A 17832-nucleotide genomic window follows, 5' to 3' on the forward strand; every position below is an offset into this window, starting at 1 on the left:
AAGCACTTTCCTCAGATCAAGCTCAGGGAATCCAGCCACTGCCTCCACCTGAAATACCTGAAATAATAGATAGTTTCTCACCAGTAGATGGGGCTGAGATTACTTCGATTGTAATGTCTTCTAAAACCTCGACCTGTCTCCTAGATCCAATTCCAACTAAGCTTTTCAAAGATATTCTTCCAGTTATCTTAAATACGATCATAACTATAATAAATACGTCTCTAGAAATTGGCTATGTGCCACAGTCATTTAAACTCGCAGTAATCAAACCACTGCTGAAAAAACCTAATCTTGATCCTGATATTCTAGCTAACTACAGACCGATATCAAATCTGCCTTTTATTTCAAAAGTCCGGGAAAACGTCGTGGTTAAACAGCTTTACCGCCACCTACAGGACAATAGTTTATTTGAGAAATTTCAGTCAGGATATAGAGCTTATCACAGCACTGAGACTGCGTTAGTTAAAGTCACTAATGACTTGCTATTGGCGGCTGACGCAGGTCTAGTCTCAGTCCTGGTTCTCCTAGACCTCAGTGCAGCTTTTGATACAATCGACCACAATATTCTCCTGCAGAGGTTAGAATGTGAGGTCGGCATCAGAGGAAAAGCCCTCTGCTGGTTCAAATCCTATTTATCTAATAGGTACCGATTTGTTCACGTTAACCAACAGTCCTCACCGTGCTCCCAGGTCAGTTATGGGGTTCCTCAAGGGTCCGTGCTCGGGCCAATTTTATTTCTGTTATATATGCTTCCTTTAGGGAATATAATTAGAAGTCACGATATCAATTTTCATTGTTATGCAGATGACACACAATTGTATTTATCTATGAAACCTGATCAAACTAATCAAATAGACGGACTCAGTGACTGTATCAGAGAAATTAAAACCTGGATGACTACGAACTATCTCCGTCTGAATCCTGGCAAAACAGAGGTCATTATACTAGGCCCCCATAAACTGAGAGAGTGTCTATCTGAACAGATTATCACCTTAGATAACGTCAGTGTATCCTCCTCCTCTACTGTCAGGAACCTCGGGGTCTTATTTGATCAGGATATCTCCTTTAAAGCACACATCAACCTGGCTTGTAAAACAGCATATTTCCACTTGCGCAACATAGCTAAAATAAGAAACATTCTACCTAGAAGCGATGCAGAAAAACTCATCCATGCATTTGTTTCTACTAGACTGGACTACTGCAACTCCCTTCTCGCAGCCTGCCCAAAAAGTGTATTAAAAAACTTTCAGTTGGTTCAAAATGCGGCCGCCAGATTATTAACCGGAACTAGAAGACGTGAACACATTACTCCCGTTCTAAAATCTCTTCACTGGCTTCCTGTCGAGTTTAGAGTTAGATTTAAAATCCTTCTCCTCACTTACAAAATCCTAAATGGGATGGCTCCGACCTATCTCCAAGATGCTTTAACGCCTTATCAACCAATCAGAGCACTTCGCTCTCAAAATGCAGGGTTACTGGTGACTCCTAGAGTCTCTAAATGGACACTAGGTGGAAGAGCCTTTAGCTATCAGGCACCGTTTTTATGGAACCAGCTTCCAAGTGGTGTCAAAGAGGCAGACACAGTCTCCACATTTAAGGTGAGGCTCAAGACGTTTCTCTTCGATGCAGCCTATGATCAGGTCAGCTGGGGATTCTAAACTAAACTAAACTTAACCAAACTAAATTAAACTAAACTAAGCTATCTAAACTATACTAACTAAATAGTAGTTTAAATACTAAACTATCCACAAAGCTGCCCTAGGAGCTAGAATGCTGTGGGAAGTACGGTGCACTGAGCCCTGTCCTCTAATGTCTGAATGTTATTCCCTTTAGTCCCTTCATTGCTTTTCACCTGCTGTCCCCCCCTTCGAGGGGGAGTCTTCTCCAGTTTCAGTTGCTGACTCCACTATCACGAGGGCCTACGAACAAGCTCCGTCCGGACCGGGAGGACACTCCTGTCGGTCCTGCCCGCGGACTGGCTTCGGTTCTACTTCTGGGATCCGTGGTTCTTGTGCTGGACCGTCCAACGGACTGTCCTCAACATTGTCCTAGGCTTTACTTCTTATTGTCTCATGCTAGCTGTTGCCAAAGCTGTCCATCCCTGGGAGAGGGATCCCTCCATACTGTGGTTCTCCCCAAGATTTCTTCTTTTCCCACTGGGTTTCTGGAGTTTTTTCTTGCCGGATGTGAGGGTCTAAGGCGGTGGTTGCTTCGTTTTGTCTCGTTACTGTGAATTTGACATATTAACATTATGCTTATTTGCTGTTTTTATTTTTACCAACCAGTGTAACGTCTTGAAGCCTCTGAGGCAGCTGTTGTTGTGATACTGGGCTATACAAAAATACATTGATTGATTGATTGATTTACAGCTGGAACGGTGTGACGGAGATGCAGCCACAGAGAGGCCAGCTCAGTCATCGTTCATTCTGTTGACCAACATCTACGTCAGCTGTTTAATATCAACAGACGTGAAAACAGCTGCAGTTACAAATCGAATGTGATCTCATGAAAATCCCACAGCAGCATCTGAAGACTGCAGGTGAACAAAGTGTTTCACGTCGGTCATTTCTTCTGTCAGGGGTTCATCGATTTCATGAGTCATACTCGGTTTTATAACACATAGCTGAAAAAACATTGTAAAGTTCCATTAGGAGGGGATTACATTCTTTGACATGTTTAAACACTTTTTGTTAAAGTAATGCAATAATTACTTTGCTTAGTAATTAATGCTTTTTGAACATTGTAACTTAATTACTTTTTGGAAGAAGTAACCAGTAACTATAACTACTTTTTAAAACAACTTACCCAACACTGAGTGAGAGGACTGCAGGTCACTCTGCTCACTCCTCTAAAGAGTGACTCTTATTCAGCAACAGTCTGTCAACATACATCAGACACACACACACACACACACACACAAACACACAAACACACAAACACACACAAATGGAGCATAGTTTTTTTTTTGTAACTTGTTTATTGTTTTGCTTGAAAAATCAGACTGGAACTCACAAAACAATTTTTTTATTGTCTCCTTTATGAAGTGAAAAGCCAGACTGACACCTCAAGTCTGGCTTCCAGAGGGGAACCAGGACGGCAGGAAGCAGGCAGGAAGCAAGCAGGAAGCAGGCAGGAAGCAAGCAGGAAGCAGGCAGGAAGCAGGCAGGAAGCAGGCAGGAAGAAGAGAGGAAGCAGAAAGGAAGTAGGCAGGAAGCAGAGAGGAAGCAGACAGGAAGTAGGCAGGAAGCAAGCAGGAAGCAGACATGAAGCAGAGAGGAAGAAGAGAGGAAGCAGGCAGGAGGCAGACAGGAAGCAGGCAGGAAGTAGAAAGGAAGCAGACAGGAAGCAAGCAGGAAGCAGCAAATATATGTAAAACACAAACTGGTGCTGGAGACAACAGCTCCAGTAAAATGGAGTCAAATTATTTACATACATTTATAGATCGGGGGCTGGGCGCTCTCTTTGAGAAAGGGGGAGGAGCTACGTCACCAGGGAGGAGCTCGGATTAGAGCCGCTACTCTTCCAGATTAGAGGAGCAGCTGAGGAGGCTCAGCATCTGTTTAGGAAGGAACCTCCCTGGGGAGGAGTTCTGGACATGTCCCACTGGGAGGAGACCCCGGGGAAGACCTGGACACGCTGGACAGACTGTCTCTCGGCAAGACTGGGAACAACTCTGGATCCTCTGGGAAGAGCTGGAGGAAGAGTCTGGGGACAGGAAGTGTGGGGACAGGAAGTCTGGACATCCCTCCTTAGACTGCAGACTGTGGTGTAGGGTGGAGCTGAGCAGCTGAACGTCCACCGATGAGCAGAGACCTGCAGACAGAACAGATCAACATGAAGAGCAGTTTTCAAAGCTCCAGGTCAGGAAGGTTCCTTCAGGTTCTCTGCTGTTTTTCTCCACTGTTTTTTTCCATCATTTTTTAGTGTTAATTTTCAATGCAGGCCACACGGTGGTGCAGTGGTTAGCGCCCTTGCCTCACAGCAAGAAGGTCCTGGGTTCAAGTACTGGCTGGGGCTCAGGACCTTTCTGTGTGGAGTTTGCATGTTCTCTCCGTGTGAGTGTGGGTTCCCTCTGGGTTCTCCGGCTTCCTCCCACGATCCAGAAACATGCATGTCAGGTTAAATGGTCTCCCTGAACAGTGAAGGTGAGAGTGAATGGTTGTCTGAGACAGACTGGAGACCTGTCCAGGGTGACCCCGCCCTTGCCCACAGCAGCTGGGACCGGCCGCCCTGTGGGGGTGTTAAAGCCGTGGCTCTGAACTCGGCTCGTCTGCGGCGTCCAGCAGAACTGCGGCCGATGTGACTCTCCGGTCCGGTCCGGTCCAGCTTCACCAGTGCTGAAGCAGGAAGCTGAGGAGCTTGTTTCATGGGAGGTGGCTGTGTCTGATCACGTGGTGATGACATCAGGCCTGGGGGTTGATGGGAAATGTATGTCGGAATAAAGCGTTCATTCATTGAAGTCACACCGTAGTCTGGAGCATCACTGGGGATGTAGATCACAGATGATCTTCTCATTGCAGCTGACCACGGTTTGATCTCCATCCTCATCCTCCTCCAGCTCAGTGCAGCCTTCCACACCGTCTCTCCCTCCACCCTGCTCACTAGACTCACTCTCACCCCCCTTCTCTGGTTTCACTCCTCCCTCACTGGAGCTCTCAGTTCATCCTGCTCTCAGCCTCCCCCGTCACTTCTGGTGTCCCCCAGGGCTCCGTCCTGGTGCCCCTCCTCTCCATCATATACCTTCTTCCCCTCGGCAGCAAATTTGGTATTAATTTTCACTGCTATGCGGACGACGCCCAGCTCTCTCTCTAAACCTGACTCCACTCTCCCCCTCCTCCCTCACCCTCTGCTTCTCTGAAACCAAATCCTGGTCGACCTCAAACTTCCTGAAACTAAGCAGTGATAAGAGAACTTCTCCTTGTTGACACCAATTCCTCACGTTCCAGATCTACCAGGCTGTCCCTCACAGTGGACAGGTCCACAGTGTCCCCTCCCCTCAGCTCAGAGTCTGGGTGTCGTCCTCCAGCTCACTCTCTTTACACTCCACATTAAAAACACCTCTCAGTCTGCACACTTCCACCTACGTAACATAAACCGTCTCCGCCCCTCTCTCACCCCTGTCTCGCCCCTCCCTCGCCCCTATCTCGCTCCTCTCTCACCCCTCTCACCACTGCCATGCTGGTCCACAGCCCCCTCATCTGTCTGATCTCCTCCCCTTCGTGATTATGTGGTGGTGGTGCTCCACCAGCAGCTCCACCAGCAGCTCCACCAGCAGCTCCACCAGCAGCTCCATCAGCAGCTCCATCAGCAGCTCCACCCAGCAGCTCCATCAGCAGCTCCACCCAGCAGCTCCACCAGCAGCTCCACCAGCAGCTCCACCCAGCAGCTCCATCAGCAGCTCCACCCAGCAGCTCCACCAGCAGCTCTACCAGCAGCTCCATCAGCAGCTCCACCAACAGCTCCACCAGCAGCTCCACCAGCAGCTCCACCCAGCAGCTCTACCAGCAGCTCCACCCAGCAGCTCCACCCAGCAGCTCTACCAGCAGCTCCACCCAGCAGCTCCACCCAGCAGCTCCACCAGCAGCTCCACCAGCAGCTCCATCAGCAGCTCCACCAGCAGCTCCACCCAGCAGCTCCACCAGCAGCTCCACCAGCAGCTCCACCAGCAGCTCCACCCAGCAGCTCCACCCAGCAGCTCCACCAGCAGCTCCACCAGCAGCTCCACCAGCAGCTCCACCAGCAGCTCCACCAGCAGCTCCACCAGCAGCTCCACCAGCAGCTCCACCAGCAGCTCCACCCAGCAGCTCCACCAGCAGCTCCACCAGCAGCTCCACCAGCAGCTCCACCAGCAGCTCCACCAGCAGCTCCACCAGCAGCTCCACCAGCAGCTCCATCAGCAGCTCCACCCAGCAGCTCCACCAGCAGCTCCACCAGCAGGTCCACCAGCAGCTCCACCAGCAGCTCCACCAGCAGCTCCACCAGCAGCTCCATCAGCAGCTCCACCAGCAGCTCCACCAGCAGCTCCATCAGCAGCTCCACCAGCAGCTCCACCAGCAGCACCAGCAGCTCCACCCAGCAGCTCCACCAGCAGCTCCACCCAGCAGCTCCACCAGCAGCTCCACCAGCAGCTCCATCAGCAGCTCCACCAGCAGCTCCATCAGCAGCTCCACCAGCAGCTCCACCAGCAGCTCCACCCAGCAGCTCCACCCAGCAGCTCCACCAGCAGCTCCACCAGCAGCTCCACCAGCAGCTCCACCCAGCAGCTCCACCAGCAGCTCCACCCAGCAGCTCCACCCAGCAGCTCCACCAGCAGCTCTACCAGCAGCTCCATCAGCAGCTCCACCAGCAGCTCCACCAGCAGCTCCACCCAGCAGCTCCACCAGCAGCTCTACCAGCAGCTCCATCAGCAGCTCCACCAACAGCTCCACCAGCAGCTCCACCAGCAGCTCCACCAGCAGCTCCACCAGCAGCTCTACCAGCAGCTCCATCAGCAGCTCCACCAGCAGCTCCACCCAGCAGCTCCACCCAGCAGCTCCACCCAGCAGCTCCACCCAGCAGCTCCACCAGCAGCTCCACCCAGCAGCTCCACCAGCAGCTCCACCAGCAGCTCCATCAGCAGCTCCATCAGCAGCTCCACCAGCAGCTCCACCAGCAGCTCCACCAGCAGCTTCTCGTTCCTCCATCACGACCGTCCTTCAGAGAGTTTCTTGTGTTCACGACGAGCTTTGTCTGCACGCTGCCGAGCTGCGACTGTGTGTGAGTGTGAGTGTGTGTGTGAGTGTGTGTGTGAGTGTGAGTGTGAGTGTGAGTGTGAGTGTGAGTGTGAGTGTGAGTGTGTGTGTGTGAGGCGGGAGCTCTCGTCCTGGAGAGCGGTGGTTTTGGGTCCGATCCTGATGAAGGGAGGACTGAAGGAGTGGGACTCACCGGACAGAGGCTCAGCTCCTCAGATGGCGGCTGCTCCGCCAGCGGCTGCAGAGGCGTCCTGGACAGAAGCACGGTCATGTGATCAGTCGGAGGTCATGTGATCAGTCGGAGGTCATGTGATCAATCGGAGGTCATTTGATCAGTCGGAGGTCATGTGATCAATCGGAGGTCATTTGATCAGTCGGAGGTCATGTGATCAGTCGGAGGTCATGTGATCAGTCGGAGGTCATGTGATCAGTCGGAGGTCATGTGATCAATCGGAGGTCATGTGATCAATCGGAGGTCATTTGATCAGTCGGAGGTCATGTGATCAGTCGGAGGTCATGTGATCAGTCGGAGGTCATGTGATCAATCGGAGGTCATGTGATCAATCGGAGGTCATTTGATCAGTCGGAGGTCATGTGATCAATCGGAGGTCATGTGATCAGTCGGAGGTCATGTGATCAGTCGGAGGTCATGTGATCAGTCGGAGGTCATTTGATCAGTCGGAGGTCATGTGATCAATCGGAGGTCATGTGATCAATCGGAGGTCATTTGATCAGTCGGAGGTCATGTGATCAATCGGAGGTCATGTGATCAATCGGAGGTCATGTGATCAATCGGAGGTCATGTGATCAGTCGGAGGTCATGTGATCAGTCGGAGGTCATGTGATCAGTCGGAGGTCATGTGATCAATCGGAGGTCATGTGATCAGTCGGAGGTCATGTGATCAGATGAAGCCGTCCGCTCGTCTCATGGATGCTTCCTCGTCGACAGCCCTCTCTTCGTGATGGCGCTGTCTGAACGTGCCGGTCGTCCGGGCGCCGCCTCCTCTCTCTCTCTCTCTCTCTCTCTCTCTCCCTCGCTCCAGTCGTTTCTCCTCTGCTCTTCATTGTCGGTAGCTCCGTCCAGGTCGGATGTGGTCCAGCACCGTGGCTCTCTTCCTGCCGCTCGGTCTTCTTCCTGCCATGGTCTCGGCCAGCAGCCCTTCACCTCTCAGGACACGCCCAGTCCTCCTCCAGATGGACGAGCCTTCGTGGTTCATTAACTCTGCTCGACACTTCTTCATTCATTACTCTTTCCGTCCAGCTGATCCCCTCCATCCTTCTCCACGTCCACATCTCACAACCGTTTTGGATCCGTACGTCAACACACTCCAGACTAAGGTCTTGATTGTCCTTTTCTTTAGGCTCTTGTCAAAGTTTTTGATCAGCAGGATCTTGAGCCTACTGAATGCCTCTTTCGCCATCGCTATTCTAGTCTTAACCTCTGTTGCGCTGCCTCCATCTTCTGTTATAAGACTTCCTAGATACTTGACCTGATACTTGACTCGTTCTCAGCTCCTCTCCCTCTTTTCTACTGACCTTCAACTGTTTGCTCTTATTAGGGACCGAGGTCTCTATTGTTCTTTGTTCGTTTCTCGTTTTTCTTATTATACTGACCTCGTATTTAAACGCAGATTTGACCCCCTAAACATGCACGAAAACTCATCAAATTTGGCACGCACATCCAGACTGGTGAAAAATTATATAAAATGGGAAAATCAACCCCATCTGCTTTCTAGCGCCACCTAGGAAAACTAAAATGATCACCACGGCCTGCAGGAATGTCGTAGAAAGACCAACAGTCGTGCGATCGTCTCATCGAGATCTAAAAGGTTGCTGGAGTGCAGGAGAATTGACTGTCAAATAAGAGCCTCAAACCCCTTCAAAATAAAAGTTAAAATTTTGCACAAAATCACATTCAAAACAAAACACATTGACAGTTTTGGGTTAACCTGTGTTAATGACAGCATATGCTTACCTTTCCAAAATAAAAGTCCAAAATCCCTTCAAAATGAAAGCCCTTTTACAACAGAAAATGAGGTCGGTCAACAAGGTACGAGGACGTCTCAGTGGTGGGCCGGCGGGGAGGCTCGGTCCTGACCAGTGCTGTTCCCTGGTCAGTCCTCACGTCTGCGATCCGTCCCATGTACAGCACTGCGATTAGCTGCCTGTCGCTCCAGCCGACTCCGAAGAGGCGAACCCAATCCACTCGGTCAAAATCTTTCTCACAGTCAATGTAACATACAAATACTTCTCGGTCATGCTCCAAGCTACGCTGGCACATAACTCGTAGCACCATACTTGCTTCTCTCTTGCCTTTTCCTTTTCGGAAACCGAACTGGTGTCGCCCAAAATACTTCTCTGTTTGACCTTGAAGTCTGTTCTTCAGTACTTGGAGCAGAATCTTTGAAGCATGGGATATCAAACTTACAGTCCTGTAGTCCTCATAATTTTTGCGCATTTGCCTTCTTTTGAAAAGGCACAATGATACTTTTTAGGAAATCCTCCGGCCAGATGCCTTCCTCGTATTTATCCTGACAGAGATGCATCAGAACATCCGGTACTTCTTGGTGAAGTGCTTTCAGTACTTCAGGGGCCAGTCCATCCACACCCTCTGCTTTCTTAGCTTTCAGATTTTTTATTGCTTGTAGGAACTCACTGTCCATGACATCAGATCCAAGCTGGTCTCTCTCTGCCTCGCTCTCTTCTATTCTCAGCTCACTGGGTTTCTCTCCTTTGCTGTACGGTTCTTCATAGTGCCGTACCGGCCCAAATATAAGACGACTCTGATTATAAGACGACTTTTTTTCAAATATCATTTTGTGAAAATAAAAATATGTTGAAGACATTAAGGCTACTCATAAGAGAACTTTTTATTGTACAATTACTCTAAACTCAAAAACTCACATTTCACGTGATTTATGATTAAAAAAATATTACTGCAGTATTAAATAAAAAATATATTCTCTTTCTCAAAATAAGCAACAATTAAGAACCTCAAAGGTTCAATAACTGCATTAATGATGTAAAAAACTTTATAACCATCAAATTCCAGTTCTGTTCAGCTTCATGAACATGACAGCAGCTCAGATGGTAGAGCGGGTCGTCTTATAACCGGAAGGTTGGCGGTTCGATCCCCGCTCCCGCAGGCGTAACACTGTCGTTGTGTCCTTAGGCAAGACACTTCACCCACCTTGTCTAGTATGAAAGTAGTGAGAGTGAATGGTGGGAGGGGCCGATGGCGTCAGTCTGCCCCCCAGGACAGCTGTGGCTGCAGCAGCTTATCACCACCCAGTGTGGAGAGAATGAGTAACGCAATGTAAAGCGTCTGAGTGTCCAGAAAAGCGCTGTATAAAAGCGATGCATTCAATAATAATTCAGCCTCCTGGATGCTGGGTTCAGTCTGGCCTGTAGAGAACAGTTCTTCAGAGAGGAAGCAGCAGGTTTCAGCTGCTCTGAGCTTTTATTACTTTCTCCTGAAGGCTGTGAAACTGAAACCAACCAGATAAACATAGAAGTGAACAAACACACAAGATGGACCACAACACACATCACTGTCTGAAAACTAAACCAGTCAGTGTTTAAAATCAGAGCCGCTAGCTCAATGCTAACTATTAATGGAAATGCCATTGACATGCTAACGGAATTAGCATCTGTGTTGAAACTTCAAACTGACAAACTCACAAGTATCAGTTCCACCTCCATCCTGAACATCAACTAAGTATACTCGAGTACTGACAGGCAGGTATTCTGGATGCTGTTTGAAATGAACCTTAGAAAAACCAGCAGCAGCCACACTGCTCAGTCTTCTTCTCTCACTGCTGCAGGCTGACACTCTGTCCAGCTCACTAGCTCCCCCTAACGGGGGGCGGAGCCACTGCATGGAGCAGTGGCAGTCCAGCTCCCCGGGACTCTGGCTCCATCCAGTCCTCCATCAGAGCACCACCCTGTTTTAGAGAAAACCATTTCTGGAAATAAAATATCGTCTCATATTCGGGCCCATACGGTACTCTTTCCAATGATTTATGACCTTCTCAGCAGCCAGACGGGACCGCGGACACGGAGAGCATGACCGGGCCTTCAGAAAGCATGTGATCCCCGTCTGCTGGACTCACAGGAGGAACGCAGCACCGCTTCAGGCTCCGGACTGGGCGGGGCCGGCTCCTCAGGTAGCGCCTCCTGGAGGCGGGAGGATGACCCCGGACTGGGCGGGGCCGGCTCCTCAGGTAGCGCCTCCTGGAGGCGGGAGGATGATCCCGGACTGGGCGGGGCCGGCTCCTCAGGTAGCGCCTCCTGGAGGCGGGAGGATGACCCCGGACTGGGCGGGGCCGGCTCCTCAGGTAGCGCCTCCTGCTGGTGGGAGGAGACGCAGCCGCTGTCGGAGCCGGTGGAACCAGACAGGCAGCGGGACGATGAGTCAGAACCCTCAGAACCCTCTGTGGCTGCAGAAGAGAGAACAGCATGATGGGACTCTGTTTGTGTGTGTGTGTGTGTGTGTGTGTGCACATACTCATGGATGGCTGGCTGCTGGTCTCATGTTCCTGCTCAACCTCCACCATGAAGGAGCTGCTGGCAGCAGGAGGGGGGGGGCGGCCATGACTGCAAGAGGAGGAGGAGGAGGAGGAGGAAGAGGAAGAGGAAGAGGAGGAGGAGGAGGAGGAGGAGGAGGAGGAGGAGGAGGAGGAGGAGGAGGAGGAGGAGGAGGAGGAGGAGTCCTGGTACCTGGACAGGGGCAGGTGGAGGTCCAGGGGTCCCAGCAGGCTGCAGGAGGACAGGGTGTCCCGGCTCCACTCAGACGTTGCGGCTCCTTGTCTGGACAGGTGGACGTGGTCAAAGGCTGAGGCGGCGATGGACGCCCGAGTCCTGGCACCTGGACACAGGTCAGAGGTCAGAGGTCAGAGGTCGGCACACGGGTCCAGTCACCAGGAGGAACGTCTGTCCGCAGTGTCAGGAGAACAGGATGGTCCTCCTTCTGTCCTTCATGTCCTCCGAGAGGACCACCCAGCTCTGGGAGACATGTCCTCCTGTCCCGAAGACACTGGGCAAACAGTACAAAGGTCCTCCAGTCTGTCGAGCTGGAGGGAGACCAGGGGGGAGACCAGGAGGCTGGTGCTGATGGGGGACTGAGTCTTGGAGGGTCTGGACCCTGCTGGACCTGAAGTGTTTCTGGTTCCTGGAATCCAACCTTCAAGTGCTGAGTTCAGTTACTGTTACTTTACTCTGAACGACGTCATGCTGAGTTACATCTGTTAGCTAAAAACCCGGGACTGAATCCACGTCCAGGCTGGAGCAGAGCGTTCTGATTGGACAGAGGGACGAGACGTCCAGACCCCGGGGCCGTCCGGCTTTTCTCTTCCTCTCTCAGTAACTCTGATGCTGCAGCTTTTACCCCGAAGCGGTCCGGCTCCAGTTACTCCCCCTCCTGCCTGGTTCTACAGGGTTCTCCTCCTCTGAGCCTGGTTCTGCAGGGTTCTCCTCCTCTGAGCCTGGTTCTGCAGGGTTCTCCTCTGAGCCTGGTTCTGCAGGGTTCTCCTCCTCTGAGCCTGGTTCTACAGGGTTCTCCCCATCTGAGCCTGGTTCTACAGGGTTCTCCCCATCTGAGCCTGGTTCTGCAGGGTTCTCCTCCTCTGAGCCTGGTTCTGCAGGGTTCTCCTCTGAGCCTGGTTCTACAGGGTTCTCCTCTGAGCCTGGTTCTGCAGGGTTCTCCTCTGAGCCTGGTTCTACAGGGTTCTCCTCCTCTGAGCCTGGTTCTGCAGGGTTCTCCTCTGAGCCTGGTTCTGCAGGGTTCTCCTCTGAGCCTGGTTCTGCAGGGTTCTCCTCTGAGCCTGGTTCTGCAGGGTTCTCCTCTGAGCCTGGTTCTACAGGGTTCTCCTCCTCTGAGCCTGGTTCTACAGGGTTCTCCTCTGAGCCTGGTTCTGCAGGGTTCTCCTCTGAGCCTGGTTCTGCAGGGTTCTGGGAAAGGCTGTGCTGTGATTGGTTCTGTATAAATAAAGCTGAATTTAAACAGCTTGCGCTGTGGGGTCAGAGGTCAGAGGTCAGAGGTCAGCTACCTCGGCTCCTCATGATGTGATGGACGTTCCGGTCACTGATGGCAGCGTCGCTGGGCTGGATGTCCAGGAAGGGCTTGTGTCCCACACCCATGGACAGCATCTCCTTCAGACGCAGTTCTGCACACACACACACACACACACACACACACACACACACACACACACACACACACACACACACACACACACCATGGCTCAATGGCTCCATGTCAGACTGTCCTCCATGCTGCTTGTGTGTCCGTCCACCTTTGCTCCGGCTGGCCTGTGTCCACAGGATCCGGGCCATGTCCCCGGTCCAGGCCAGTTTGACCTCTGGAGACGACGCATGAAGGATGAAGGTCTGGTTCTTGGACGTCCTTCTCCGGAACCAGATCTCAAACCGGAGTCCACTGTCCCCGGAGGACTCAGTCAGACCCACATCTGCAGTCTGAAGACACAGAAGACAGGAAAAGACTTTCAGAGTCTGGACTCACTGAAGACTCGGTGTTGACTTGTTGAGGACTCGGTCGTTGACATGTGGACTCGGTGTGGATCTGGTGTTGACTCGTTGTGGACTTGGTAAGGACTCGGTGTGTACTCGGTGTGGACCTGTTGTGGACCTGTTGTGGACCTGGTATGGACTCGGTGTGGACTCGGTGTGGACCTGTTTTGGACCTGTTGTGGACTCGGTGTGGACTTGGTAAGGACTCAGTGTGGACTCGGTGTGGACTCGGTGTGGACCTGTTGTGGACTCTGTGTGGACTCGGTGTGGACCTGTTGTGGACCTGTTGTGGACTCGGTGTGGACTGGGTGTGGACCTGTTGTGGACTCGGACCTTGAAGGAGTCCTTGTAGACGAACAGGTCCAGTCCTCCGTCCCTCTTCCTGGCCTTGCTGAACAGGATCAGCTCCTCAAACAGGAAGACTCGGCGCCGGTGCTTCCTCCTCCCAGAGCAGACCAGGAAGTCCTCCTGCCGGATCAGCTGACCCTGGTCCTTCAGGTCCACCTGCACAGCAGAGGAGAACCTGAAGACCCCATCCTCCAGACCAGCTGCCAGGACTTGTGTTTTGGAGGATCGACGCCCGGGTTTCTGTGGCGTTCTGTTTCTTCTTTTCTTCTTTGTTGTCGTTACGTCAAAACTTCATAATCTCCTGGAAAACAGCTGAAACAGCTGAAGATGTGACCTGAATGAGCGCAGACAGACTGAGACTGACTGAGGTTTAACAAAGTTCTTCCGGCAAACGTAAGAATGAAGATGAACACACACATCTGATTCAAAATAAATATTATTTTTAAATTTAAAGGGAACTTGTTATATAACGCACAGAAGCATATTTGTAGGCAAATATAATTAGTTCATTCATTCATTCATTCATTCATCCATTTATTCATTGAATGAATGAATGATGTTTGTCCTTCGCTGGCGAAGACGACCACAACTTCTTGAATCACTGGGTCTTGTGAGTGCGAAGATGGCTGATCAGTCCGATCCTTGCTTGAAAAAGTGTGGCCCAGTGTGACCCGCAGGTGCTGGGGGCGAGCCCGGCTTAGAGGTGGCGCTCGCTCTGCATTTGCGTCGCTGGCGTTTCTGCTCCTGCTCCTCCACACGCCTCTGTTCATAGTCTGACACACCAGAGCTGACCACGGTGCGCCATGCACAGCGGTCTTGTGCCGTTGCTTCCCAGGTGTCAGGGTTGATACTGCAGCACTTCAGGGAAGCTTTCAGGGTGTCCCTGTAACGCTTCCTCTGACCTCCTTGGCAGCGCTTGCCTTCTTTCAGTTCGCCATACAGCAGTCTCTTTGGCAGACGCTCGTCGGACATATGAACAACATGCCCTGCCCATCTGAGCTGGGAGAGCCTGAGCATCGCATGAGCGCTCTCCATCTGGGCTCTCTGGAGTACCTCTGTGTCTGGCACTTTGTCCTGCCATTTGATGTGCAGCAGGTTACGGAGGCATCGCATATGGAAGGAGTTCAGCCGTCTGGCATGCCGGCTGTATACTGTCCATGTTTCACAGGCGTACAGTAGAGAGGGCAGAACAACTGCACGGTACACCTTTAACTTGGTCTGAAGGCTGATTCCTCGTCTCTCCCAAACTCTGTCCCTGAGTCTGCCAAAAGCCGAGCTGGCCCTGGCGATCCTGTTCGAGACCTCCTCATCGATGCTGACGATTCGGGACAGCGTGCTGCCAAGGTAAAAAAACTTGTCTGCCACTGTCAGCATCTTGCCGTTGACTGTGATGGTTGGCTCTGTGTAGGGAACTGCAGGAGCTGGCTGGTGCATCACTTCGGTCTTCTTTGTGTTTATCATCAGACCGAAGTCGTCACAGGCTTTGGTGAACCGGTCGGCGCTTTCCTGCATGTCAGACTAGGTGCTAGCATTCAGTGTGCAGTCGTCAGCAAAAAGAAAGTCCCGGGCGATGTCGTCCTGGACTTTAGTTTTTGCCTGCAGTCTCCGTAGGTTGAACAGCTTCCATCAGTTCGGAATCTGAAGTCGACTCCAATGTCACCCTCACAAAAAGCGTCCGTCAGCATGGCCGAGAACATCATACTGAAGAGTGTCGGAGCAAGGACACATCCTTGTTTCACGCCATTTGTGACGGGGAAGGGCTCTGAGTGCTCTCCGTCGTTCTGTACGCTCGCTAGCATGCCGTCGTGGAACTGCCTGACCAGGGAAATGAACTTCGCAGGGCAACCGAACCTGGCCATGATCTTCCAGAGTCCCTCCCGGCAGACAGTGTCGAAAGCCTTAGTCAGATCCACGAAGATGGTGTAGAGGTTGACATTCTGCTCCTGACACTTCTCCTGGAGTTGACGTGCCGCAAAAATCATATCCACAGTGCTGCGACCCTGTCTGAACCCGCACTGACTTTCAGGTAACAGGCCATCCTCCAAGTGGTCAATCAGGCGGTTAAGCATGACTCTGGCCAAGATCTTCCCAGCAACGGAGAGTAGCGAGATGCCGCGGTGGTTGTCACACGCCTGTCGATTTCCTTTACGCTTGTACAAGTGGACAATAGAAGCATCCTTGAATTCCTGCGGGATCTTCTCCTGGTTCCACATGGAATGGAATAGCTCGGTGAGCTTCCTGATCAAGGTTGGGCCACCAGAGGCGTAGATTTCTGCAGGGATGGAATCAGCACCAGATGCTTTTCCACTCAAGAGGCGCTTCACTGCTTTTTCCACTTCTGCTTCGGTAGGGGTGTCATCAAGAAAGTGCTTGACTGGAACCTGAGGCAGCCTTGTGGTCGCTTCTTCGTTGATGACTGAGGGGCGGTTGAGTACACTACTGAAGTATTCTGCCCAGCGTTCAAGAACCTTTTCCTTGTCGGTGATCAGTACGTTACCATCTGCACTGAGGAGGGGAAACGACCCCGACGAAGTAGGTCCGTAGACAGTCTTGAGTGCGCTGTAGAAGTTCTTCATGTCATTGCGATCGGCATAAGACTGTATCTCTTCGGCTTTCTCGCTGAACCAAGTGTCCTGCATTTGGCGTAACTCCAGCTGTACACTTCTTCTGATGTTGTAGAAGGCAGCTTTCTTGGACGCTGATGACGGGTCGCTGAGATGTGCTCGATGAAGGCGATGTTTCTCGTCCAACAAAGACTGAATGCGATCGTTGTTATCATCAAACCAGTCCTGGTGCTTTCGTGTGGTGGGACCCACCACCTCTAAGGCAGCAGCGTAGACGATATCGCGAAAGATCGTCCAGTCGGATTCAACATTTTGTGAGTTGAAACTCTGTTGTTGCAGCTTGCTGTCGATCTCTTCAACTAGAGACTGCTTGACATCATCACTCTTCAGCTTTGAGACGTTCAGACGTTTCAGAGTCTTCTTTCCCTGTGGACGTCTAGGTGGTTGAATCCTGATGTTGAGCTTTGAGATCAACAAGCGATGATCTGTCCAACACTCTGCACCGCACATAGCTTTGGTGACTCTGACGTCTTGCCTGTCTCTTTGCCTGACGATGACGTAATCCAGCAGGTGCCAGTTTTTGGAGCGAGGATGCATCCATGATGTCTTGTTACGGTTGGGTAGGCGAAAGACTGTGTTTGTAATGAGTAGCTGATGTGCAGCGCAGGTTTCCAGTAGCAACAAACCATTACTGTTGCATTTGCCTAGTCCATTTGTCCCTAGGACTCCTTCCCATGATGCGTGGTCGGTGCCTACTCTTGCGTTAAAATCACCAAGAATGATGAGTTTCATCATTCATTCATTCATTCATTCATCCATCCATTTATTCATTGAATGAATGAATATAATTAGTTTAAGAGCAAAAACCAGCTCGTTAAAAAAAAAAAAAAAAAAATCAGTAAGTGACGCACTTCCGGGTTGGAGGTCAGAGTCCTTAGCAACAGCCTAGCAACCAGGCGGCGGCAGTTTAACTGTCAAAATACACAGAAACAAAAAACTACCTCTCGGCTACAGCTACCTCTCGGGGTCGAAGAATTCTTAAACCTCAGTTCCCCAAAGTTGCTATCAAAGATATATAAAATATTATCAAAGGTAGAAGATAAAATCTTCCTTCCGACCTTAAAATGGGAGGCTGACTTATCTAACAACTTTGACCAAAATGCGTGGTCACAAATATGTTTACAATTCTACAATTTCATTTAGCAGACGCTTTTGTCCAAAGCGACATCCAACACAAGCAAGAATACAGACATAAGAAAGAAAGAAACCATCAGTAAATACTTCAATTGCTTCAAGTGCGATTGGTCAAGGGAGTTGCCATCAAGTTGCAGAAGAGGAGCCACTACCCCCCCCTTTTTTTTTTTTTTTTTTTGTGTCAACTTAGTCAGTGTTACATAAGTGCTGGGTTTTAGAACACCTGACCTATTCTTCCCCGAACATGGGGTCGGATTAAGACCCTCGGTGTTCTCTGAACAATTGAGTCTTCAATTGTCTCTTGAAAGTAGAAAGAGACTCGGCGGAACGCACAGAGTTAGGAAGTTCATTCCACCATTTGGGAACAACAGAGGAGAAGAGTCTGGCTGGAGGTTCAGAGCCGAGCTGGGCTGGAAGCTCCAGACGTCTCTCACATGCAGAGCGAAGAGGGCGTGAAGGAGAGTAGA

General features: G+C 51.1%; 1 protein-coding gene across 7 annotated transcripts in view; it reads right to left on the reverse strand.

The window, feature by feature from the left end:
• Window positions 1-3274: 3274 nt before the first annotated feature.
• The window catches only part of LOC115384476 (rho guanine nucleotide exchange factor 40-like), a 106341-nt gene continuing 91783 nt past the window's right edge, over window positions 3275-17832 (reverse strand). For 4 of the 7 annotated variants that reach the window (XM_030086753.1, XM_030086750.1, XM_030086749.1 and 1 more), the window contains 6 exons: window positions 13593-13763; window positions 13025-13205; window positions 12779-12895; window positions 11451-11598; window positions 11239-11327; window positions 10547-11170 (listed from right to left, as the gene is read on the reverse strand). In XM_030086753.1, the coding sequence (XP_029942613.1) occupies window positions 10809-11170; window positions 11239-11327; window positions 11451-11598; window positions 12779-12895; window positions 13025-13205; window positions 13593-13763 (1068 nt within the window). In that variant the 3' untranslated portion in view covers window positions 10547-10808. Of the gene's footprint in view, window positions 3814-6924; window positions 6983-10546; window positions 11171-11238; window positions 11328-11450; window positions 11599-12778; window positions 12896-13024; window positions 13206-13592; window positions 13764-17832 lie in introns of those variants that run through there. The other 3 variants (XM_030086751.1, XM_030086752.1, XM_030086755.1) reach the window with 3 other exon arrangements.

Source organism: Salarias fasciatus, unplaced genomic scaffold, assembly GCF_902148845.1.
Source record: "Salarias fasciatus unplaced genomic scaffold, fSalaFa1.1, whole genome shotgun sequence".
NCBI classification, from domain to species: domain Eukaryota; kingdom Metazoa; phylum Chordata; class Actinopteri; order Blenniiformes; family Blenniidae; genus Salarias; species Salarias fasciatus.